The 24,559-nt window shown below is 38.6% G+C and overlaps 1 protein-coding gene and 1 long non-coding RNA gene across 2 annotated transcripts in view; one reads left to right on the forward strand and one right to left on the reverse strand.

The window, feature by feature from the left end:
- The window catches only part of LOC135713752 (uncharacterized), a 511,705-nt gene that overhangs the window by 175,005 nt on the left and 312,141 nt on the right, over nt 1-24,559 (forward strand). The window lies entirely within an intron of this gene.
- Nucleotides 1,660-19,921, reverse strand: LOC135713748 (uncharacterized). The gene is made up of 4 exons (XM_065236979.1): nt 19,670-19,921; nt 19,086-19,256; nt 18,859-19,024; nt 1,660-2,571 (listed from the first exon to the last, which is right to left on the reverse strand). The coding sequence occupies exons 2-4, from the start codon at nt 19,189-19,191 to the stop codon at nt 2,340-2,342; spliced, it is 504 nt and encodes a 167-aa protein (XP_065093051.1). The 5' UTR covers nt 19,192-19,256; nt 19,670-19,921; the 3' UTR covers nt 1,660-2,339.

Consider the following 24,559-nt stretch of genomic DNA (forward strand, 5'->3'; position numbering starts at 1 on the left):
CATTAGCTACAACATAAACCCTGTTAGACCGCATTGTATGAATATTTACGCTCATTGTTCTCAAAACAAAAGAAGCGCTCCTAGCGAATCCCCTTTTTCTACGTTTATCCGTTGGACGAAGAAAATCTAATGGCGTTTCAATGCGTTAGGACGGAATTGAAACTCGTAGAACGAATTTAGAAGCAAGAAGCAGTGCTAGATTTTTGACAATATCTAATCAATTTGTGACTCTTTATCAAATCCAACGGTACGTATGGAAAGGTGAATAAATTTGCAAGTCATCTTTGATAGAAATATTCCATTTTTTGTTTAAATTCGTTCAGAAAAGAGAGGTAAAGCACGGGTTGTGCTTAGTAGGACGGAAATTAGATCAAAAACCCTAATACAAGTTTTTCTCATTGTTGCCTAAACAACTTTTTGTGCTTCCGCTTATCTATAGATTTGATCCCTCTGTCCTTTTTATTCCACGATTGCTACTGTCAAATCGACCTATCAGCAACTGGCTCGGATTTGACAGCAAATTGGCTCGAAATCGCTACCCGATTGTCAAGTCTCATGCAAGATTTGTGATGCTCCGATTTTCAATCTTTACCACACTGTGAGATTTTTTTTATATCTATTAAGGAGACTTTCAGCCCTGGGCTCCATTCTGAGAGAATTGATCATAATTTCGGTTATGTGTCATACACATAGATTTTTGCAATGTGATTACGCAAATGAAATTTATGTGTGAGACACATAGGGTAGGTGTTCCAGTAATAGTGGTGTACCTATACTGCCCATAATCGCATATCAGTCCCATATGGATAGGAAATCAAGCAAAGATGGGACTGATATGCGATTATGGGTAGTATAGTTGCGGTATGGAGGTTATGCCGGAATAGTGAGGAGGACCCGAATAAGATTATTTTTCATCGGTAGCTGTCCTAAAATAAAGCATATTTGCATATTCCAAACTTAAAATTAGCCCAAAAATTACGGAAAATCATTAAATTTCCTTAAGATTGTCACTCCTTTGCACCTATACTACCTATAATCGCATATCAGTCCCATCTTTGCTTGATTTCCTATCCATATGGGACTGATATGCGACTATGGGCAGTATAGTTGCGGTAGTGTTCCTATAATAGTGGAACCCATAAGAGACCAACACATTCCACTATCATAGGAACCAAAGTTAGCAACTACCACAACTACTGGAACAGTGTTCCTATTAATGGAGGATGAGTTTTCTAAAATTGTATGCAATTTTATTACAATGTAACATGTTTCTATCAAAATAGAGGTTGAAAGCTATACATATTTTTTTTTTAACATTATTTAAGAGATTTTTAGCCTTAGGGTTGAAAGCTATAGATTGACATATAACAATTGTGTATACATCGTATATTTTTGCTTAATTAATAAATTGGCTTAGTATTTTCACTACTGGCTCACCCACCCTTATTACATGCAATCGGAATCCAATCAAATGTATGTGTGAGTTACCTCTCACCCCAGCAGGCCTAGGTTCAATCCCAGTCGGCACCGCCGGGATGTTCTGAGGTATGACCCGTCCGTAGACACTCGCCAATCCCCGGAATTTACCGTTCGAAACCAACTGCTGAAACACAGGATGGTCATCATATGAAAATGCTTCCCCTCCTCAAGCGTCTATCGTTTATCAAAAGAAAAGAACAGTATATTTGCATAATGAGTGTAAGATACATGAAGTGCATGAAGTAGGTACCAAATAAAATCGATTCCGGTTCGCGTCCGGCTCAATCGTTGTCTCTATGTACATTAATCCATCGATGCACTTATATTGTAGATTATTGATTTAATATGGAATTGCAATTAACCGCACATAAACAAATTAAAACTCTTTCTTTCGGTTGGCTACAGGGGATCTACCCCTGCAAAGTGCCTTTCTGGCTGTTGAAATATGAATAACGTTTCTATATTAATGTATATAGTAGGTAGGTATGTCGCGCTTATTTCTTGTTCCCTCTCAATATCTCAGTCCTAGCTCTTCGATTGCCATTTAGCTCACCCCTCAACGGAATGAAGTTCACCGTTCTTGATTCACCAAGTCCGTGTTTCACAACATGTATCCATCGTCCCATAAGTATTGTTTCAACTTTATTAACATCGAATGTATGACTAATCTCGTCTTAGCATACGATTATATGGCCTTAATGAATTAAACATAATCTGACTATGAAGTAGTGATTTAAAAAAAAAATGTTTTTGATCAGGTAATTTACGAAAATATAGGAAAAATGAGGTCATAATCCAGCTAGATAGTGGGGATTTGACTAGCAAATCGTCGTCTGATCGAGCACATGAGCCGCGTTTGGTTACTGTCCGCTAAAGTGCGGATTGTACGGTGCCTGTTTGGCGTAGTTATCCGTTACGACCGAATCGTAGCTCGGGGGATTCATCATCGCTTGGGCAGCTACGCTAGGGGGAGCCGTGCTCGGCATGGGCATCGGCATGGGCATTGGCATATGCGATGGCTGATGCTGCTGCTGCTGCTGCTGCTGGGGTGGATATGGCTGCGGAGGGTAGCCGCCAGGAGCCTGGTTGTAGCTGAAAATTGAAGGAAACGTGTGGTTATTTGGTTATGAATCTGACTGTATATCTACTGTAATAACAATAAGTTAAAAAAATATATAATATAGGGGAAATGTTTCTAATGTTGGCCTATGGATCTAAGATTGGGCCCATCGCTAAAAATCTGAAAATTTAGTCGATTGCTGAATTTATGTATGTGCCCAAATTGGGGGCATTTAGGCCGACATAACATTCATTTTCCCTACGTCCTGAAATATTTCTGAAGTTTTCATAATTTCTCTGAAGGTATCTGTGTACATCCCTGAATCGGAACATCTTAAGGGTTCTCGATTTTTTTTTCAGCACATCATGGAACTATCTTAAATTTTTCTAAATTTACGATTATAGATCTTCAAACTGCTTCAAAAGTCTGAACTAAAGCTACGGAAACTGCTCTTAAGATCTGAAATCCCCCAAAGATCTCTACACACTTAAATTTTTTCGCCGAAATACCAATAGCCGAGCAGTTCTGCAATTTATTTTGCTGAGATTCAGTACAACAATTGCCGAGACTCAGCTAACAAATAACATTTTGCTGAGATATCAGTTAACAAACAGATATTTTGCAGAGATATCAGCAAAAGTAAATGCCGAGGTAATCGGCTGTTGGAGATTTCACCGAACTAGATTAAGTGTGTAGATCTAGTTTTTCTGAGATACTTACACTGAAAAAAGATTTCACTTAGTTTCTATTAGGAACGCACATAATATTTTTCCAATAACAAAAATAATGATTGTTATCTGAATATCACATAGCGTAAGAAATTCTATATGAGAAATTATATAGATTTCATTGGACACATAAGATTCTTGTGATTTAGTGGTGCAATTTCCAATTATTGCATCACATGAAAGTTATGTGAAATTCACATGCATATTTTCCACTGGTTATGTGATTTATTTTATGAGTGTAGAACTTCTTAAAAATTTGCACAATAACCCTCATGGGGAACGAACTTGAGAAATATAGAAATTCTCAAATTCGTTTGACACCTGTGAAGTTCTCTTTAAATCAAGAAACTTCATAAAAGTTCTTGAAATTTTTCGGATGCTAAAAGAACCGCTTTGTGGTTCATAAAGCTTCCAGTAAGTTCCCCATACTTTTAGCGAATTGACTTCCCTTGTGTTCCCGCAGTTTGTTTATGGAGCTTCACTGAAATTCTCAGCATTTTTTTTTTCATTACTCAATACTTCTTCAAAGTGCCTACAATTGTTGTGAAGTTCATGGGACTGCATTGAAGATCTCTAATCTCTCATAAAATTAATTACGAACTTGAAATAAATCATTTATTTTTTCCTTGATTCCGGTACACTGAAAATTTTCAATATCTCGAACTTGTACATAGAATACGAAACTTCAAGATATTGAATAATTTTAGATCTTGGACTTACTCAAATCGAAGTATTTTTTATTTTTTTTACATCATTAAGTGAGAAATTAATATGTGTTAAACTTCAACTTTTAATGGATTTGATTATAAAGCTGTTTCTTTAAAACTGATTGCCAAGTCTTAAAAACGTTTGCTGTTGTTTTTGATCTACCAAAAAAAAGCTTATTTTTAACGCATTTATAAAATAGCTTTCTTATTATAAACCTGGAATTTATCCGTTAAAGTTATGGAAAAACCTGGAAAAATCAGGTAATTTTATTTAGAAAAATAGGTAGACATCCTGTAGATAGAGAAAGACGTCACAAAGCAAAGAATGATCAATCTTGAAAGAAATTCACGCTAAAAAATAGTGAAAATAGTGACTGATTACAAGAAAAAGTTACTTTAGTGACTTGGCCTACTTTGGAGACTTTTTAGTGACTGGCTTGAAAAAAGTGACCAAGTCACTAAAAAGTGGCACGCTACCTACCCTGCATACATATTCGGTTAAGGTTCTACAAAGGGTAAGTAATTTTGTGTTCGTCTTCTTTTTTAAATATCATAAAATCATCATCATTAGTTTACACATACATTCATATATTATGAATACGAAAATTTAAAACATGTATTTCGTGGGTAAAACACGAAAATTTCCTGGGTAAAATACATTCACTGTATTTACTTACTTGTGTTCTTCGAAGTATAGCACAATTAAACGCAATCGAATACACGAAACTCAAAACAACTGCTTCACAAAACTCTTGGTGAACAAAATTCATCACAAAGAAAACCATTTCTACTTTACTGCTTTGCTAGCAATCGTGAAAGTATCATTGAAACAGCGGTGCCAGATGTATTGCCTCTAGCAATGAATTTAGGTTTATTTAAACAATTAATTGCGAAGTCTGCCTTATTGACATAGATGAGTGGATGTATTTAATGGTGGATAAATATCAAAAACTGATTAAATAAAACATAATTGACCATTTTAAACATTTTACCGGTCCAATTAAAAAAGTCACAGAAGATTGAATTCAACACTAACAGGGTTGATGGCAGCAGTGCACGTAGCCTGTTATACACTTTCCCGCTCAGGGGTGTAAACAAACTTGCATACAGCGCAGTCTGGCAGTGCTTATGTTTTGTCTGCTACATTCTTATCCACTAGATAGTGTGACATCACATTTGCTGTTGTATTGAAATGAAGGAAGAAAAGAGATGGTTAAGTTTTCCTCACCATACCAGTTGATATTTATGAAAAATGGGCAGTTTTGGCGTGGGGACATGCACTTCCAATGAATTTTACCAATACATTTAGAAAATGATGATCGAAGAATATTTCAAAAAGAAGAAGTAAACAAAATAATGACCCTTTGTAGAACCTTAAGATGCTTCCTTTTTGCTTGCAAAATTTTATTTTAATCAGTATTGGAATTTGAACTAATCAGCTGGCCAGCTTGGCGGTTGCCGCTTTTGCTTATTGAGTAGAAGATCGTGGATTTACTCCCAAGCTTCTCCAAAACAAAGCAATAACTATGGTCGCATCGCCTGCTTACGTGAATCCTGACCCATCTCCTACCCAACTATCCAAATCCGTAGCATCTATGGGAACGTCGCGTCGGTGAGTCGCTGGCCTCAAGTTAAGTAGATGTTAAATCAACAACATTCTTTATTTTCCTCGTAACGGAGAAGATGAGCTTGACCGGCAATGGTAATTGTCATGCTTTTCCTGTTCTGAACGTGGATTGGAAATCTATTCACTCCCAAATAGTTTTCCTTAAGGTGAAAGTTAATGCTTTTCCGTTGATACTGAATCCACACCCGTTCAAACCACACCCAAATTCGAAATGCACCAATACCAACAAGCATTGCAAATTAGAAAAATGGGAGGTATTGAAATTTTGAACATATTCGTAAACGCAATTTTATAGTATGATTTGAATAATTCTACTGCTGAAATGGCAACTCCAATTCCAAGATTCCAAGTTCAGGGTAGTCCTACTAATGCTCAGGGAAGTCTTACCGTAGGCAGGGAAGGCCTGCCGAACTTCAGCGAAGTCCCGATAAAGTTCAGGGAAGCCCTACCGAAAGTCCTTCCCAAGTTCAGAGAAGCCTTGTCGAAGATCAGTCCTGCTAAAGTTCAGGGAAGTTCTGCGGAAATTCAAAGAAGTTCTGTTGAAGCTCAGGGAAGTTCTACCGATGTTCAGGGAAATTTTTCCGAACTATAGGGAAGTCCTACCAATGTTCAGGGAAGGCCTGCCGAACTTCGGGAAAGTCCAGCCAAAGTTCAGGGAAATCCTGCCGAAGTTCAGGGAACTCCTGTGATGAACTAGCCTACGGCTAAAAATCACAAAAATAAAGAAAAAAAAACTCCTTCCGAAGTTCAGAGAAGTTCTACCGAAGTTGTGGGAAGTTCTGCTGAAGTTCAGGGAAGGGCTGCTGAAGTTCAGGGAAGTCCTTTCATTTCAATTATTGGAAATCATGGAAGTCCTGATGAAGTTCAGGGAACTCATGCCGAAGTTCAGGAAAGTCATGCTGAAGTTCAGGGAAGTTCTGCGGAAATTCAGAGAAGTTCTGTTGAAGTTCAGGGAAGTTCTGCCGATGTTCAGGGAATTTTTTTCCGAACTATAGCGAAGTCCTACCAATGTTCAGGGAAGGCCTGCCGAACTTCGGGAAAGTCCAGCCAAAGTTTAGACAAATCCTGCCGAAGTTCAGGGAAATCCTGCCGAAGTTCAGAGAAATTCTACCGAAGTTCAGGGAAGTCCTGCCGAAGTTCAGAGAAGTTCTACCGAAGTTGTGGGAAGTTCTGCCGAAGTTCAGGAAAGGGCTGCTGAAGTTCAGGGAAGTCCTTTCATTTCAATTCTTGGAAATCATGGAAGTCCTGATGAAGTTTAGGGAACTCATGCCGAAGTTCAGGGAAGTCATGCTGAAGTTCAGGGATGTTCTGCGGAAATTCATAGAAGTTCTGTTGTAGTTCAGGGATTTTTTTTCCGAACTATAGGGAGGTCCTACCAATGTTCAGGGAAGGCTTGCTGAACTTCGGGAAAGTCCTGCCAAAGTTTAGGGAAATCCTGCCGAAGTTCAAGGAAGTCCTGCCGAACTTCGGGACAAATTCAACGAAATCCTGCCGAAGTTCAGGGAACTCCTGCCGAAGTTCAGAGAAGTTCTACCGAAGTTCAGGGAAGTCCTGCCAAAGTTCAGGGAAGTCCTGCCGAGTCATTTCAATTCTTGGAAATCATGGAAGTCCTGATGAAATTCAGGGAACTCATGCCGAAGTTTAGGGAAGTCATGCTGAAGTTCAGGGAAGTTCTGCGGAAATTCAGAGAAGTTCTGTTGAAGTTCAGGGAAGTTCTGCCGATGTTCAGGGAAGGCCTGCCGAACTTCGGGAAAGTCCAGCCAAAGTTCAGGGAAATCCTGCCGAAGTTCAGGGAACTCCTGCCGAAGTTCAGAGAAGTTCTCCCGAAGCTCAGGGAAGTCCTGCCGAACTTCAGAGAAGTTCTACCGAAGTTGTGGGAAGTTCTGTCGAAGTTCATGGAAGGGCTGCTGAAGTTCAGGGAAGTCCTTTCATTTCAATTCTTGGAAATCATGGAAGTCCTGATGAAGTTCAGGGAACTCATGCCGAAGTTCAGGGAAGTCATGCTGAAGTTCAGGGAAGTTCTGCGGAAATTCATAGAAGTTCTGTTGTAGTTCAGTGAATTTTTTCCGAACTATAGGGAAGTCCTACCAATGTTCAGGGAAGGCCTGCTGAACTTCGGGAAAGTCCTGCCAAAGTTCAGGGAAATCCTGCCGAAGTTCAAGGAAGTCCTGCCAAAGTTCAAGGAAGTCCTGCTGAACTTCAGGACAAAGTTCAGGGAAATCCTGCCGAAGTTCAGGGAACTCCTGCCGAAGTTCAGAAAAGTTCTACTGAACTTCAGAGAAGTTCAGGGAAGTCCTGCCAAAGTTCAGGGAAGTCCTGCCGAAGTTCAAAGAAGTTCTGTCGAAGTTCAGGGAAGGGCTGCTGAAGTTCAGGGAAGTCCTTTCATTTCAATTCTTGGAAATCATGGAAGTCCTGATGAAATTCAGGGAACTCATGCCGAAGTTCAAGGAAGGCCTGCAGAACCTTAGGGCAGTCCTACCGTAGTTCAGGGTTAGCCCTGTCAAAGTTCTGGGAACTCCTGCTGAAGTTCAGCGAAGTCCTGCCAAAGTTCAGGGAAGTTCTGCCAAAGTTCATGGAATTATCTAATTATCTTTAAAAATACCAAGATATATCAGAATACCTTTATCAAATAGGCTGAAATTTTCGCAGAATATCCTCAAATACTTGTGAAAATTGAGGAACCTTTTGATTTGAAAAATATTCCATTTATCTTTAAAAATATCCAGATATATCAGAAAACCTCCATCAAATAGGCTGAAACTTTCACAGAGTATCCTTGAATTAGCTTACACATACACACACTTGAATTGTTTTTATTATAAATAGAGAGAGAGAATGGTGTATTCTGAATCGTATGGAGGTTAACCCGTCCAAATGCTCGGTTATCTCTTTTTCGCGCAAGAAAGAGAATATTATGTTCAAGTATGTTTTGCTAGGCACTGAAATTGAGCGCGTCAGCCAAATTAAGGACCTAGGCGTGATTCTGGATACAAAACTCTCTTTCAAGAAGCACATCTCGCACGCCGTCGACAAAGCTTCCAGAATTCTAGGGTTTATCTTCAGGATTGCCAAAGACTTCACGGATATCTACTGCCTTAAATCGTTGTACTGCTCCTTGTCTCGCTCCATATTAGAATACTGCTCGGTTGTCTGGACTCCTCACTACAACAACGGTGTCGAAAGAGATGAGTCTGTTCAGCGACGGTTCCTGAGATATGCGCTACGTAAACTGCCGTGGCTAGCTACGAAAGTCGTTTGCAACTGATCCATCTGGAGCGCCTGTCGGTCCGAAGAGATACAGAAAGGGCATTGCTAATTGCGGATATTTTGCAAGGACGCACCGATTGCCCTGTTCTCCTTGAGCAAATTTACATCAATGTTCAACCCCGAGCCCTACGGAATAATTCAATGCTGCGCCTGCCCATACAGCGAACTAATTATAGCATGTTCGGTGCAAGCGGTGGTTTATAGAGACTCTTCAATAGGGTCTCCGCACTGTTTGATTTTGACCTGACTCGCCAGCTGCTTCGCCGGAGGTTTAGTTCGTTTTTTCTAGATCAGTTTAGTTTGTTTAGTAATGTTCCTTTATTTTACGAGATGACTAACTATGTACTTATTGATGTTTTGTTTTAGTACTTTTCATGTTTAGTTTAAGTTACATCATTGGGGCAAATAACGCCTGTTGATGTTCAGTAATATAATATAAATAATATAATATATAGTACTGGAGACGAACCAGCCCAGGGCTGAAAGTCTCCTTAATAAAGATATAAAAACAATAAGGTAGTGGAATTAAATGGAAATTACTAATCTTTCTCTCTCTCTCTCTCTCTCTCTCTCTCTCTCTCTTTATACAGGTATTCCTCTAAGACGCCCACAATCATCAGGATTGTTTTTATTATTTCACAAATACACGCGTTTCCAACACGACATAGAAATACTTTCAATTTAGACATATTTTTACTATTTATTTTCAAGCACTTTCATAATAGATGACATTGCCGAATAATCATTACATCCGTTTTCAATCATCGATAATTTTCGCAGAATACTTCTAATTGAAATACCAAAAGATATCTTACAATATTCATCAATTATTGCGAATGAAAAACGTCACGCGCGAGCTTGATCATGCTCTCGGTGCTGATGGTTCTTCTTGCTAATTCCTTCGTGGATCGCCCAGTCGTGTGGCTTTTTTTCGCTTCTCTGTTTTGTGCTAGCATTCCAAATCACATTCTTCCACCTGGAGACTGCTTACGCACAGATACATGCAAAAGCCAGTTGATTGCTAAGGAAAACGAATTCTAATGTTTGGAATTGCGTTACAAAAAAAATGGTTTGCATTGAAATAATGCATTTTACAGGTATGTTGTCTTCGGAGTAAATGTTTCTAACAATATTTTTGAAACGAATACTTGTGCAATTGATGAGCAAAGTTAACGATCACTATGATTGTGTTCCTAAAATTGAACTTAGAAAATGGTTTTCAGAAAATTTAAACAATAAATCAATCTTGTAAAAATTGCTAGGGATAGCAATTTTAATTCGTTAATTTTGCACGGATGAGTTTTTTTTGGCTTAGGACTACATCTGTGATTTCTAAATGGGGTTCACTTTGTGAAAACTGAAAATGGAACATGTAACAAAATTATGAAATATTCTGAACATTAACAACTCAGCTGCCCCTGGACCAATTTTAATAATTTTATCACCAATCGATCTGAAATATTACTACGCATGAATAGCAATGCTTCCGACAGATGATTTTCAACAAGAAACTATTGAAAAAGTGGTAATGTCAAGCATTGCCCAAGGTAAAAATAAAAAGTAATAATTGTATCACTGTTTTCATGAAATAAACGTTTTTCCCAAACCCAGTCGTCATAATCGAGTACCACTTGGTTGCACATCATTCAGATTTATGGGGTTTTTACATCTGTGCGAATTTGCTAGCGCTAGTGTACTCGCCCACTAGCACGAATTTCAATTGCTCCTGAAACATCATGCTGGTAGACGCTGATGCCCTATTTACATTATGCTAGTGGGCTTTTTTGCTAGAAGCTAGCTCATTAGCGCTAATGATATAGCATAAGTGTAAACACCCCCATTAACCTGAAAAGATATAAAAGAGCGCTGCTGTCTAGCCTCAACTCATTTTCGCTTCGGACGGCGTGGTGAGCAAGCAGCAGAAGCAGCAATAGCAGCAGTAAGAAGGTGGTGGCAGGTTAGGTAGTCCACTCTTCTACCTAACAAGCAACAATGACTGGTCTCGGCAAAGGAGGAAAAAGTCTTGGTAAAAAATGTGCTAAGCGTCATCGCAAGGTTCTTCGTGATAACCGCCATCCGTCGTCAGGTTCGCCGTGGCGGTGTCAAACGTATCTCTGGTCTGATCAACGAGGTGTGCTGAAGGTGTAACCGGCCAATGGATGTCGTCTACACTTTGAACCGACAGACGCACTATGTACGGTTTCGGAGATAAATCATCACCAGGCAACAAAATGGCCCTTTTCAAGGCCAACAAGCTTATTACAGTGAAGAGTTGGAATATAATTTATCTGTGCCTGTTTGTCCATATTCGGAACCACACGCCTCAACGACTACACAAAATGCTCACCAGAGTTGTAATCTTGTAACCAAACTTGGAAGCAGGGGTGCAAGTGATTTTGATTGATTATCTTCATCAACTTTCTCTTTGAAAAAAATTACTACACATTTGATACGATTACAATTAAAAAAAAACGGAAAGAGTTAAGGTAATAGATGATCGGTCAATTAAAAGAACTAAATGCTCTTGATATTTGTTCCGTCCACTAGCGGTCCTACGTCAAGCTTCCGTTCGTGCCCCAAGGCACAGACCCTTCTACTTTTTTCGATTGAGCGCTGCGTTATTTTGTAAAATCGATGAAGTTAGTCATTCTAATCCAATCCACTTTCATAATAAGAGCATTAAAGTTGATACATGGCAGTTGCCAGTATGCAATCTACGAATTGCTCCGGTACAAACGCTCCGCAACGCAACGCAGCAATGAAGGTATTATTATATCAGTCCGCATCGTGCTCTCTTGCCGTGCGGATCTATTTGCTTTTTGCTGAAGGAAGTGTTACTACTACCTAAAGCTACAACAAATTTAAACAGCACTTTTCAGTGCTCAACCTATAAAAAAAATTTCTACCTTGTTCAACTCTTATTCCTCTTCGATCCTTGTTTGGACCCTACCCGAGGTAATCCTTCTTGGATATCGATTTGGAAAATTCCTCTTCGATCCTTCAGATTCTTATAGTAATCTGCTTGGAAGTCGATTTGGATAAAAATTTACTGCCGCCATGGCGCCTAAACGCAAAAGAAAGGGGCAAACTCTTGACCCCCCTTCTGATGAAATTAATTTGAGTAATCAATTTGATTTGCTCACGGATGATGAGAATGATCCATCATCCAAGAAAAATTCTAGTAAACTTTCCCGGCTTAATGCCAAGAAGGAAAAGATTCCCCCTATTGTGATAACCACTACCGATTTCCATGCTCTTCGCATGGAACTTTTGAATTTTGTGAAAGTTAAGTTTTCACTACAAATTGGACGTCGGGGTGAATGCCGTGTATTGGCTGAAACCTTGGACGGATTTAAATGTCTTCTCAAGTATCTTACTGAGAAGAAGCACAAATTTTTTACTTACGACACCAAAACTGAACGTGTGTTCAAGGTTGTCATGAAAGGACTGCCCAGTGGTGAATCCCTGGATCAGATCAAAGATGAACTGGCAAAATTACTTGGAGTTGTGCCACTCCAAGTAATCAAAATGAAAATGAAATCCCGTCCTGGCGATTCGCGCAACGGGATTTCTAATGATTTTTATTTAGTTCACTTCAAGTCTAGTGAACTAAACAACCTTAAGGCCTTAGAAAAAGCTAGCCTTATGCTCCATGTCCGAGTGAAGTGGGAACACTTCAGGAAGACAGGAGGAAATTTCCAAAACCTCACTCAGTGCCGTAAGTGCCAGGGATGGGGTCACGGAACTAAAAATTGCTACATGCCAGCTAAATGCATGAATTGTGGTGATTCCTCTCACGCAAAGGACGACTGTCCTGTGAAGGAAGATCCTAAGAAATTTAAATGTTCAAATTGTGGTGAAAACCACAAATCCAATTTTTGGGAATGTAAGACTCGCAAAGCGATCCTACAATCTCGTTCTAGCCGTCAGGTAGGAAACGCTCCACGTTTCCGACCAGGTACAAATTCCTCTGCTGTTAACAACGGTCAGCGAGGAACAAATTCTACATTCGTACCCGTAGGTACAAATATCTCCCCTGCTTCAAATGTTTCATCTGTACCTACTCCCCTCGCTGCTAACAATGTTCAGGGAGTTAATGGAGCTACCTATGCTGCTATTGCAACGGGTAGAAATCAAAATACTAACCAACGTTCTAACGGAAATTTTGACAATTTTGACTTAGGAAGCATTACTGCCCCCAAAATGGAATTTTTACAGAATTCATTAATTGACATGATTTCTGATATGCTTAAATCTAACTCCATGTTTGATGCTATTCAAACTGGAGTAAAATTTGCAAATAATATTGTCATGACTTTAAAATTCAGTAATGGATTTTAAAGCATTAAATATTGTAAATTGGAATGCTCGATCTCTTAAAGATAATGAAGACGAGCTATTTAATTTTTTAAGAGTTCATAACGTGCATATTGCCGTTATAACTGAAACGTTCCTTAAACCTGACCATAAGGTTAAGAAGGACGCAAATTACTTGATTTATAGAAATGATCGTCTTGATGGACCCTGTGGTGGCGTTGCCATCATTATTCATAGACGAATCAAACATAAAATACTTTCTTCATTTGAAACCAAAGTTTTTGAAACTTTGGGGGTTTCTGTTGAAACAAAATTTGGACAACTTACGTTTATAGCTGCCTATTTGCCATTCCAATGCGTAGGCCAGCAAAAGAATTTTCTCAAGGGTGACCTCCAGAAACTTACCCGTCATAGGTCTAAATTCTTCATTATTGGTGATTTTAATGCAAAACACCGCTCATGGAATAATGCTCAAAGCAATTCCAATGGTAATATTCTGTTTGATGATTGTTCTGCAGGTTATTACACTATTCAATATCCAAACAGCCCAACATGCTTTTCTTCTGCAAGAAATCCCTCCACTATTGATTTGGTCTTAACTGATTCATGTCAACTTTGTAGCCAACTGGTTACCCATGCTGACTTCGGTTCTGATCACCTTCCAGTAACTTTTGAAATATCCCAAGAAATAATTTGTAATCCCAACAGCTCTACTTTCAATTACCATAGAGCTGATTGGGAGCAGTATCGAACATTTATGGAATATAACTTCGATCCAAACATTCCTTTGCAAACCAAAGATGAAATTAATTATGCTCTTGAATCTCTGACTACTTCTATAGTTGCAGCAAGAGCTGCCTCAGTACCAAAATGCGAGGTTAAATTCGATTCAATTATAATAGACGATGATCTTCAGCTCTTGATCCGTCTTAAAAATGTCCGTAGGAGACAATATCAAAGAACACGCGATCCTGCCATGAAAGTTATCTGGCGGGATTTGCAAAAACAAATTAAAAAGCGATTCTCTGCCCTGAGGAACAAAACTTTTGAAAATAATATTTCTAAATTAGACCCGAGTTCCAAACCCTTTTGGAAACTCACAAAAATTTTGAAAAAACCTCAAAAGCCAATTCCAGCGCTTAAAGAAGGTGGTAAAATTTTGATCACAAATTTGGAAAAAGCTCAGAAACTTGCTAAGCAATTCGAGAGTTCCCATAATTTCAGTTTGGGTCTTACTAGTCCTATTGAGAATCAGGTTGCTCGGGATTTTCTGAATATTTTCTCTCGGGAAAATATTTTTGATGATTCCTGGGGGACTGATTTGGACGAAGTAAGGTCTATAACTAAAAATTTTCAAAATATGAAAGCTCCAGGTGATGATGGAATTTTCTATATCCTCATCAAAAAACTCCCAGAGAGTACCTTGTCTTTCTTGGTAAAATTATTTAACAGATGTTTCCATTTGGCATACTTTCCTGATAAATGGAAAAATGCAAAAGTTGTTCCAATTTTGAAGCCGGATAAAAATCCAGCTGAAGCTTCTAGCTACCGTCCAATAAGTTTGCTTTCTTCAATAAGTAAACTTTTTGAAAAGATAATTTTGAATAGAATGATGCTTCACATCAATACGAACTCAATTTTTGCAGATGAGCAGTTTGGATTTCGCCATGGGCATTCAACTACTCATCAACTCTTAAGAGTTACCAATTTAATTCGTTCAAACAAATCTGAAGGCCACTCAACTGGAGTTGCTCTTCTAGACATAGAAAAAGCATTCGACAGTGTTTGGCATGAAGGTTTGATTGCTAAATTGAAAAAGTTTAATTTTCCACTTTATATTATGAAATTAGTTCAAAATTATTTAACTGACAGAACTCTTCAAGTAAATTATCAAAATTCCAAATCTAATCGACTACCTGTTAGGGCAGGAGTTCCTCAGGGTAGCATTCTTGGGCCTATATTGTATAACATTTTCACTTCGGACCTCCCTGATTTGCCTCAGGGTTGCCACAAATCTTTGTTCGCTGATGACACAGGCATTTCCGCTAAAGGAAGAAGTCTTCGTGTTATTTGCAGCAGACTGCAAAAAAGTTTAGATATTTTCTCTTCTTATTTACAAAAATGGAAGATTTCTCCCAACGCTTCCAAAACTCAACTTATAATATTTCCACATAAGCCTAGAGCTTCCTTTTTGAAACCTAGTAGTAGTCACATAGTCACTATGAACGGAGTTCCAATTTCCTGGTCAAACCAAGTGAAATATCTTGGATTAATACTTGACCAAAAATTAACTTTTAAAGATCACATTGAGGGCATTCAAGCCAAATGTAACAAATATATAAAATGTTTGTATCCTCTTATAAACAGGAAATCCAAACTTTGCCTGACGAATAAACTTCTAATATTTAAACAAGTTTTTAGACCGGCCATGCTTTACGCTGTGCCAATATGGTCTTGTTGTTGCACTACCAGGAAAAAAAGCACTTCAAAGGATACAGAACAAAGTTCTGAAGATGATTTTGAAGTTGCCTCCCTGGTACAGTACTACCGAAGTACATAGAATTTCGAATGTTGAGACTTTAGAACAAATGTCCAACAAAATAATTAATAATTTCAGGCAAAAATCGTTGCAATCCTCAATTGCGACGATTAATTCCCTTTATACTTAGATAAGATTTAGTTTTAGTTTTTAGTTTTAAGATATCAATTGTTATACTGACATGCAGGTTAAAAAACCTGTTTAAAATACTGAATTGCCAAGACATGAACAATGTAAAAACACTTAGATATATATCATAACAATTAAGGCTGGTACGTTACTGCAGTAACTGGAGCACCTAGGTTAAAATGAAATGTAATTTATTTTGAATTTGTAACAAATAAAGAGTTAAAAAAAAAAAAAAAAAAAAAAAAAAAAGGTATTATTATGCTTTAAATCTTGATTTTAATATCGTTGTGCTCAGAAAACGAGTTCTTTCACTACCGTTATATGCATAACTGTCCCATGTTCTATGCAATCTTTATGCACCGTGGGACTCTTATGCGTAGATCGGCAGTTCAGATGATGTTAAAAACCCATAAATTTATCTTTATCTTGGGGACAATATGATCCCAGGCTAAAGTATTCTTGATAAGTCTGCCTCTTAGTTGAGACATATTCCGAATTTTATTTAATACCCGTTCTGAAGGATTTTGGCAATGAACTTAGCATTATTTTTTTTAAAGGTACAAAGGGTTAAGGAACTCAATTAAGTGTGCTCTTGATAGGGATTTGAGGTAATCGGGGTGCGCACTTACGAAAAATTAGTGAGTGAGCAGCTCAAAATTTACCATGACAGCACTGTTAGTAAGTCTCGTTAGAATAATAATTGATCAGGGCATATTTCCAGCATGAACCACGCGTCTCCTTCATAAAATGGTAATGCCATGCATTGCATGATGTTTGACGTAAAAACAAAAACAAAAGATTTCATTTTCATTTTCATTTTCAAGCACAGAAGGGGGTCATAGTATAGTCGCTATATTCATAGTCTGGCGGATAGAATCTCGGGAACCAATTGAGCTGTCAAATAGCGGAACCAATCGAGCAAATCAAGACCAACAACAGAAAAGAGCACATCAGCTATTGCGAACAAAACTTCGGAAACCATTTTCTCGTGACTCAAAGTTGCCTACGCAAACTGACACCATCTTTGGGTTGAGGAAAGTTTCCCCTATCCGACGATGCTGGTATTTTGCGTTCGATTGGCGAGGAAAGAATAATCAACGTTTTGTTTATAATAGTTGATAGTACCTTTTCAATAGTTGGTCTACAATATATTGAATTGGTTCCGCATTTTGGTAGATCGAAATTCTATCCGCCAGACTATGAATATAGCGACTATAGGTCATAGGGCCAGGTCTCCAGTAAAACATCACTGTCCATACGGCACAAGGGTAGAGGTAAAGATTTGGCACCATAGAATAATAATAACAGGGATCAATTGAATCCTGCTTAAGGTTCAATTTACCTTGATGCATTTTTAAAAAATTCAAAAGCAGTTTTTTTCGACGCATTATTTTAGATTGCAAAAAGCTCGCGTCATTTTGTGTAAAATATCAAAAGGAATCGAATAGTGCGAGCTTTTTGCAATCTGAAATAATGCGTCAGAAAAAACTGCTTTTGAAATTTTCCAAAAAGCATCAAAGTAAATTGAACCTTAAGATCTTAAGATGCCGGATAGGGAGGAATAGTGTTTCAAGTAGGGGATAGTCGGAGTAACAGTAGTATTAGTAAAAGTTGGGAAGTAAACGTACAGAGGACCATGTTTTGCAATACCTGTAAATCTTGTTTTATGATTTCATAATTTTTAAACCCTTGTATCCCAAAATTTAGGAAAAATGCTTAAAAGATCATACAGCATCATAATAACCCGGAGTGGTTCAATTGAATATCCTACTACACAAAAATAAGATTAAATACACTTAGATTGGTCTCACCCGATATTCTTGAAATACTTGACGTTTTGAATGAAACATTGCCATTTTCAGACTTCGTGTTGTTAGTTTTCTTGAAGGTCTTGTGCTTAATTCTTGATTTGTCTTTCGCTTCGTATTTCTAAGAAGTAGAGTCACTAAATAGATAAAAAAATAACAAAAACAACGCTTCCCGCCCACAAGCTGTAGATCGAGTGCAGAATATTTGTGATGATACTTTCCAAACGTGAAATAAATTCAATTCAATAAAAGATTTATAAAAAAAAGCAGATGATTTCTACTGTGACTAAATCCAGCATTCCTACTAAAATATCAAATGCTGTGCTTAATCATTTATTATTAGTACAGAGCAATAAACAATGTACGGTGATGATTAATCTGTTAATATGCTTTTATAAGCGGGTCCAAATTCACTTTTGGTAAGCATCAACACTGATCTGGCAACACTAGTGTGCATCTTTCCAATGTGGTAAAGATCCAGATCAGCCCTGGGACCTGGTAGCCTAATTAAACTATCTCAAGGTTTTGCCAAAGCCCAGGGACGTAAAAACAAAAAAAACAAAAGATGAACCAAAAGAGAAGAGTTTCATCTCAATTTCATGAGACCTACATTAATCATTTCACAGCTCATAGCTCTGCAATGAGTCATCGACGCAATCAAAAAAGCCAAACTGACACTCTACCACCTATCAATCACAGAACAATTCAAGCTCTAGCTTAATAAAGAAACATGTTACCATATCTGATTTGTTCCTCCATCCCAAAACAGGAATTGCAACTATTTCTTCCTCAAATACCAACAATTCCCGGCAGTAAATGAATCGATTCACATGAGATCGCTATTATTGCTGATAGGAATTATCGTTAAACAAACTGTAATCGCGCGTTTATACCTAGCACCCTTGCACTGCCCGGCAAAGTACACTAACTAGCCTGAAAATCTGCCCTGTCAATTAAGTATTGAACTCATTTGCGACCATCTGATTGCGCTGAATGGCTTCGCGTACTCACTCTCTACCACAAGTAAACTCGCATGTGATGGTGGCACAAATAAAGAACGAAGAGCCTTATCGCTTTCGTAGCTCCCATTTGTATTAGTGAACAACTTTGCTAAAATAGCACTTTTGTTTTCTAAGGCAATGCAGGCAAATCGTTTATCAGTGGGAGTTAATCATTCATTACGCGAATTTTACTTACCCTGACAACGGCTGCTGCATGCCTTGTGCCGGTGGCATCGGGTAGACTCCCATTCCGGAGTTATGATGTTGCATGACGACTCCGGCCGGTGGGGGCGCAGTCGTATTGTGAACATGAACCGGATACGGGCCCACATGGTGCTGGGTGGACGTGATCACAACCGGGGCTAAAAGAAAACGGGTTCTGTTAGGAATCGGAATTCCCGTCATTAGTTGACGGGTACTTACTGGCTATCACGGCACCCTGGTCTCGCCGTCGCTTGCAGCACATCCCGCACAGCGTGAAGAAGATGAATAGCACGAAAAATATTACGATCGGAATGAAGATATCCATGATGTTGCAGCACTTGTTGACTGCGAATCTAACTACTGATGGTAGTTAAGAAAATCTGACTAAGCCTATGTTTGTGTAGTGGGAGAAGCAAAAAATAAGAGAACTAGTGTAAACAACAAGGTCGCCGTCACGATTCGCTGCCGTAGATTGGAAGACCCAAGAAGTAGACTCAATTTCATAACGAAACGAGGATGCCTTCCACTTGACACATTACTGCTGACTATCGCACAATAGTCAACTCGGCGTGACGTCTTTTCGTGCAATGTAGGAAATATGTATAAAATACCCTTAGGCTATTTTTATAATCTAACGGCTTCAACCTGAATCGGGTATCAAGATTGGGTCTGCATTTTTTCTGACAAACGTCAGTTTTTAAAACCTACCGCAGGTTGAGGTTCGCACTGATAAAAAGGGTTTCGCCCTGGGTTGGAACTGGTTCCAATCCCGATAGTAAACAAATTCGCTATAACTTACTTACCTCGAGTAGAATAAATTTTCTTCGGCTGAAACCTGTCACTCTCTCGGTCGTTTTCTTGACAATCTTAGGACTAATCAGTTTTTTTTATCGCGAATCACTGTTTTCAGACACTTCAAAATCTCTGATGGGGGTATTCCCCTCAGTGCGTGAGATGACTAATCCCACTTTTGCTCGTATCGAACAGCACGGCGGAGATCAGTGGACCGCACTGATATTATTAAATAATTTTGCCTTGCTTTGTTTCGACGACGAGCTTGTTCGCGACCTTCACCACTCTCGGTTCCCACCAATAATGCTCGCTTGTGGGTGGTGCGTGTGATTCCTTCAAGCGGCCAGTCAGTCGATCTGTAGAGATTCAAGCTGAACATTGCATTAGGTCCTAAGTAGCATTGATCAATTCTCTTCGGCGACTTTTTCTTTCGTTAATAATTTGAGCACATAACCGTTTCTTGTTGTGTTTGTCGTATTAGATGCTAGATAAAAGCTTCTTTTATCGATCTGTCTTCTGAAAATACCTGCGAATGTCTTTACATGGCCGTGGGGCTACAAAGAAAGAGTCGACGAAGAGAATCTGTCAATGTTTTTCAGGACCTAATGCAATGTTCAGCTTGATATGAGTAGATATCCAGACCAACAATTGAAATAGGCGGAACAACCAAACGTAAACAATGGCTTGAATCGAAAATTTCTGGAGAATCAAAATACACCCACGCAAACTAACAATACCATTCGAGAAAGGAAATTTTTTCTGTCAGATGGTGATGTTAGATTACGTGGATGTGTTTTGATTATCGAGAAATTTCCGATTAAGCCATTGTTTACGTTTGGTTGTTCCGCCTATATCAATTGTTTGTCTAGAATGTTACAGTAGTAGTTGTTAAGTTTGCTGCCTCTGTGGGTGAGAACCAACATACATGTTTACAGCTGGGGGGGACGTGCTGTCAAATCAGCCTACTGATCATTCTTGTATGAAACTGGTTCCAAACGTAAACAAACGCTGTAGGTTTCTTATGGCTTGTTTACGTTTGGAACCAGTTATGCGAGGTAGCCGACGATTGTTCGTATTTGACAGCCACCTCCCCTCCCTTGGTTTACAGCAGGGGCTATCGCGTTATCAATAATTCAGTGCCAACATTTCAAAGGGGCGTAATTGCATTTGTAAACAATAGCTTTTTCCGTCGATTTCTCGCGAATAAAAGCTCACTCATGAAAAATAATGACACCACCAGGTAGAGGAATGTTTCCTTTACCAGCTAGCATTGTAATTTTGGAGAGGTAAGATTTCATTCGCGAGAAATTGACGGCTAAAGTCATTGTTTACAAAAGCAATTACGCCCCTTTGAAATGTTGGCACAGAATTCATAATCAACATTTCAGAGGGGCGTACTTGCTATTGTAAACAATGGCTTTAGAAAGCATTCCTCTACCTTTTGGTGTCATTAATTTTCGTTTGTGAGCTTATATTCGCGCGAAATCGATGGCTAAAGCTATTGTTTACAAAAGCAATAAACATCCCTTTGAAACGTTGACACTGAATTCTCGCGTCACTTTTCAAATAGACCAATCTACATTGATCGATTCTCTTCATCGACTCTCTCTTTCGTTGATAACTTGGCTGCATTCATATTTCGGGCTAATTTTTCTACACACTTAATCTAGCTCGGTAAAATCTCCAACAGCCGATTACCTCGGCATTTACTTTTTGCTGATATATCTGCAAAATATCTGTTTGTTAGCTGAGTCTCGGCAATTGTTTTACTGAACCTCAGCTAAATAAATTGCAGAACTGCTCGGCTATTGGAATCTCGGCGAAAAAATTTAAGTGTGTACATGTATTAAAAGAAACTATTAGTAATCGTACTAGACGATAATAGCTGAACATGTTTTTGGAGCCGAGTTATTAACGGACGAGAGTGTCAATGAAGAGAATCGATCAATGTAGCTTTATCCATTTGAAAGGTAACGCGAGAATTCTAGCATTCAGAATCATAAAAGCCTAACTGCGGTGATCGATTCCCTTCATCGATTTTCTCTTTTGTTTAGATTCACGTCGGTGCGTTTGATGTTGCTTTTGATAGCAAACACAACCTTTGCGATAGTTTTGGAAAATTGGTTCACTGCACTGTGGTAATCGCAGCTAGACCCTTATGATTTCAAACGCTAGAACTGTCAAAGCTTCACCGTCGAGTGAAGAGCATAACTTGTGTGCAAGTTATGCTTCCAGTATAGCGTGCAACGTTAAAACTTTCCGATTAGGATTGTCCGTACACACACGGAAAGGAATTGTGCAGTAGAAACTACTATCAAAACAATCAATTCGAAACTAACGATTTTAAATTGGCTCACTACTTGACTAGCCTATTGGTCCCAAGAACATCGATTAACGTATTCCCATTCTAGTATAAATTCCAGTACTACACTATGTTTGTTTTGATTCGCTATGAAAGTTTGACAGATAAAATGAGGGGTTCGTGGATTTTCCCTAGGGGGGCGACACATCTAAATCTCAAGTTTAGATGCTCAACAAATCTCACACTAGCGAATCAATCTTCGAAAAATCTTCTTTCAATTGGGTTCTTTAATGGCGGTAAGCTCCAACTCGGATTAACTTTTAATACCGTCCCTGTTTGTATGATCTGAAAAATGTCTGCTCAGAGTTATGTTGATTAACTCTGATGTCAACATCAAACCAGCCGGACATTCTTGATCGGGATTTAATCCGAGGATAATACCGGTTGGAGCTTACCACCATAAGAGTATTAAGTTAAATGCATATTCGTAATCTGCATTAAAAATGGAACCCAAACCCAACATTTCATCCATTTTGGTACACTGGAACTATTTTAAATAAGTATGATTACATTTGCAAAAATCACCTTATTACCGCCCCTCGGTGTCACTTTGTATGGGAACGAGCTGTCAGTTTGTCAGTTTAGTGTCAAACAGTGAAGTTATTATTTTGCTTTAAATCTTGATTTAAAAATCGAGATGAAAGTGTGTGGATTCGAAAAAAATATCGTTGTGCTTAGAAAACGTAGCTCTTTCAGATGATATATAAGAACAGATATATTTTTCAAAATTAAAGAACCCAATTGTCGCATCTACTTGCATCGCGCATCATCTTTTTGCAGGAAATCGTCAGAATCGTGATCAATCTGCTCTCTATCTACTCAGCGTGCGCGCAGCTAAACACAGCAAAACACAATCTTTTCTGCATCGTAGATAGAGTCGTTCCCCTCGGATTTTCCTATGTTTCGAGGGGTGCATCGATTAGCTTGGGACCGAAGATAGTACCAGAGCTGAGCCAAAAAGTTGAGCACGTTTATTCGGGACCTATGCTACTATATTGGGAGCGAGGGGCAAATCACTAGGTGGTGTGCTGAATCGAAAATACGTTTTCTTAAAAAAAATACTGAAAAATCTGTTAATACTCGAAATATTCGTGAAATACACACATTACATTAATACACATGAAATGCAGTATTCAATTTCAATTCTATTTAAATGCACAAAAATACCTTATTTCAGGCGAATACACCACTAATATGTCAATGCATCAATAAATCAGTACTGCTTTTGTAATACGTCAATCGAGATTTCAATACACGCCAATACGCTTTGAATTGTATATAGTCCATGTTATGCGCACAAGTATTGAGTTTGGGCGCGAGTTTGAGCGTTTGCATGCAATCGAATCAAATACAAAAAATGGACGCGTTTGCGCAAGAATTTAATCGTGAAAGTGCTTTGTTTTGGAAAGTTGTTGAGGAGATTATAAACGATCCAATTCCTCTTTATTTAAAAAAACTTATTACGGCTGCTGGCTATGACAGCGTGTTGAAGAATGCTTCAGAGAACTTGAAGGACGAACTAGAACAATTCGCGCGGGACCAAATGGTAACGATGTTCGAAATGAACTCCGAAAACTTCCACATTTACCACAGAAGTCCCAAAGAATTTCGGATCGTACCAGGAAACTGGAACCTTTTACGGGAGGTTATGAAAAAGTTACCAGACAACCGCAAACTTTTTTTGAAGGTATGTATCTTTAAACTATTGCTTTTAATTATTAAATTTTTGCTGCTGAACTATTAACATGGTTGCTTAGTTTCAGCGCAAGACTACTGAGATTTTGCAAAAGAAATCCGCTAATTTAAAGAACTGCCATACTTCCGCCGAAACTGAGGTCAAAACCTCGGTCAAAACTCAATACAACGACCGAGACAACGACAAAACAATCCAAAAATCCGTAGTGGAACAGAAACTATTAGCATGGTTTAAATCTAAGGCTATGGAGACATCAGAAAAATTCTCGGTTAATATCAGTGGATCCCGCAGAGCCTCTGTTTTATGCTTCCGCTGCGGAAAAGCTATAATATTGAGTTCAAGGGAGAATAAAAACGGGACATGGGGTTGGATAATATCAAACTACACGCAGCATATATTGCAACATGTTTCCCAGAACAGAAGAACAATCGAAAGCTATTTTCGTCCAAATACTGATCCTACTGGATCTCAGCACTCGCATCAACCTCATAACGTTGAAACACTTCAACTAGATTTGATGAACGACTGGTCGCCTGCGAAACAGCCCGAGGTCTCGCACGAGGTGCAGACGCAAGTTCGGTCGCAAGAAGATGATGCAAACATACCGGAGAATTGTTGTGATCAGCCGAAGGATCAAGATGAATTCGGGAGCAACTTGGAGAACACGATTAAGAAGTGAGAATATATAAATTCTTTAGAAAGAGTTCCACTAACAGGTTCGATTTTTATTACAGGGATGCATATGTAATTTATAGTGGATACGAAGAAATTGATGACATAATTGAATACGACGAAAATCAGGACGAGTCGCAGAATATGGATTTCCTTTCGAACGATCAGCAG

Source organism: Ochlerotatus camptorhynchus, unplaced genomic scaffold (assembly GCF_037179485.1).
Source record: "Ochlerotatus camptorhynchus isolate MF236.1 unplaced genomic scaffold, CSIRO-AGI_Acam_v1.1 ptg000577l, whole genome shotgun sequence".
NCBI lineage: Eukaryota > Metazoa > Arthropoda > Insecta > Diptera > Culicidae > Ochlerotatus > Ochlerotatus camptorhynchus.

What these genes read in the sequence shown, in the direction of transcription:
- LOC135713748 (XM_065236979.1), bottom strand. Translation starts at nt 19,191, where the DNA reads ATGGATATCTTCATTCCGATCGTAATATTTTTCGTGCTATTCATCTTC. An exon ending in CCAGGGTGCCGTGATAGCCA is followed by an intron (nt 19,025 to 19,085) that starts GTAAGTACCCGT and finishes GTTTTCTTTTAG; the next exon opens with CCCCGGTTGTGATCACGTCC. An exon ending in ATGCAGCAGCCGTTGTCAGG is followed by an intron (nt 2,572 to 18,858) that starts GTAAGTAAAATT and finishes TTCAATTTTCAG; the next exon opens with CTACAACCAGGCTCCTGGCG.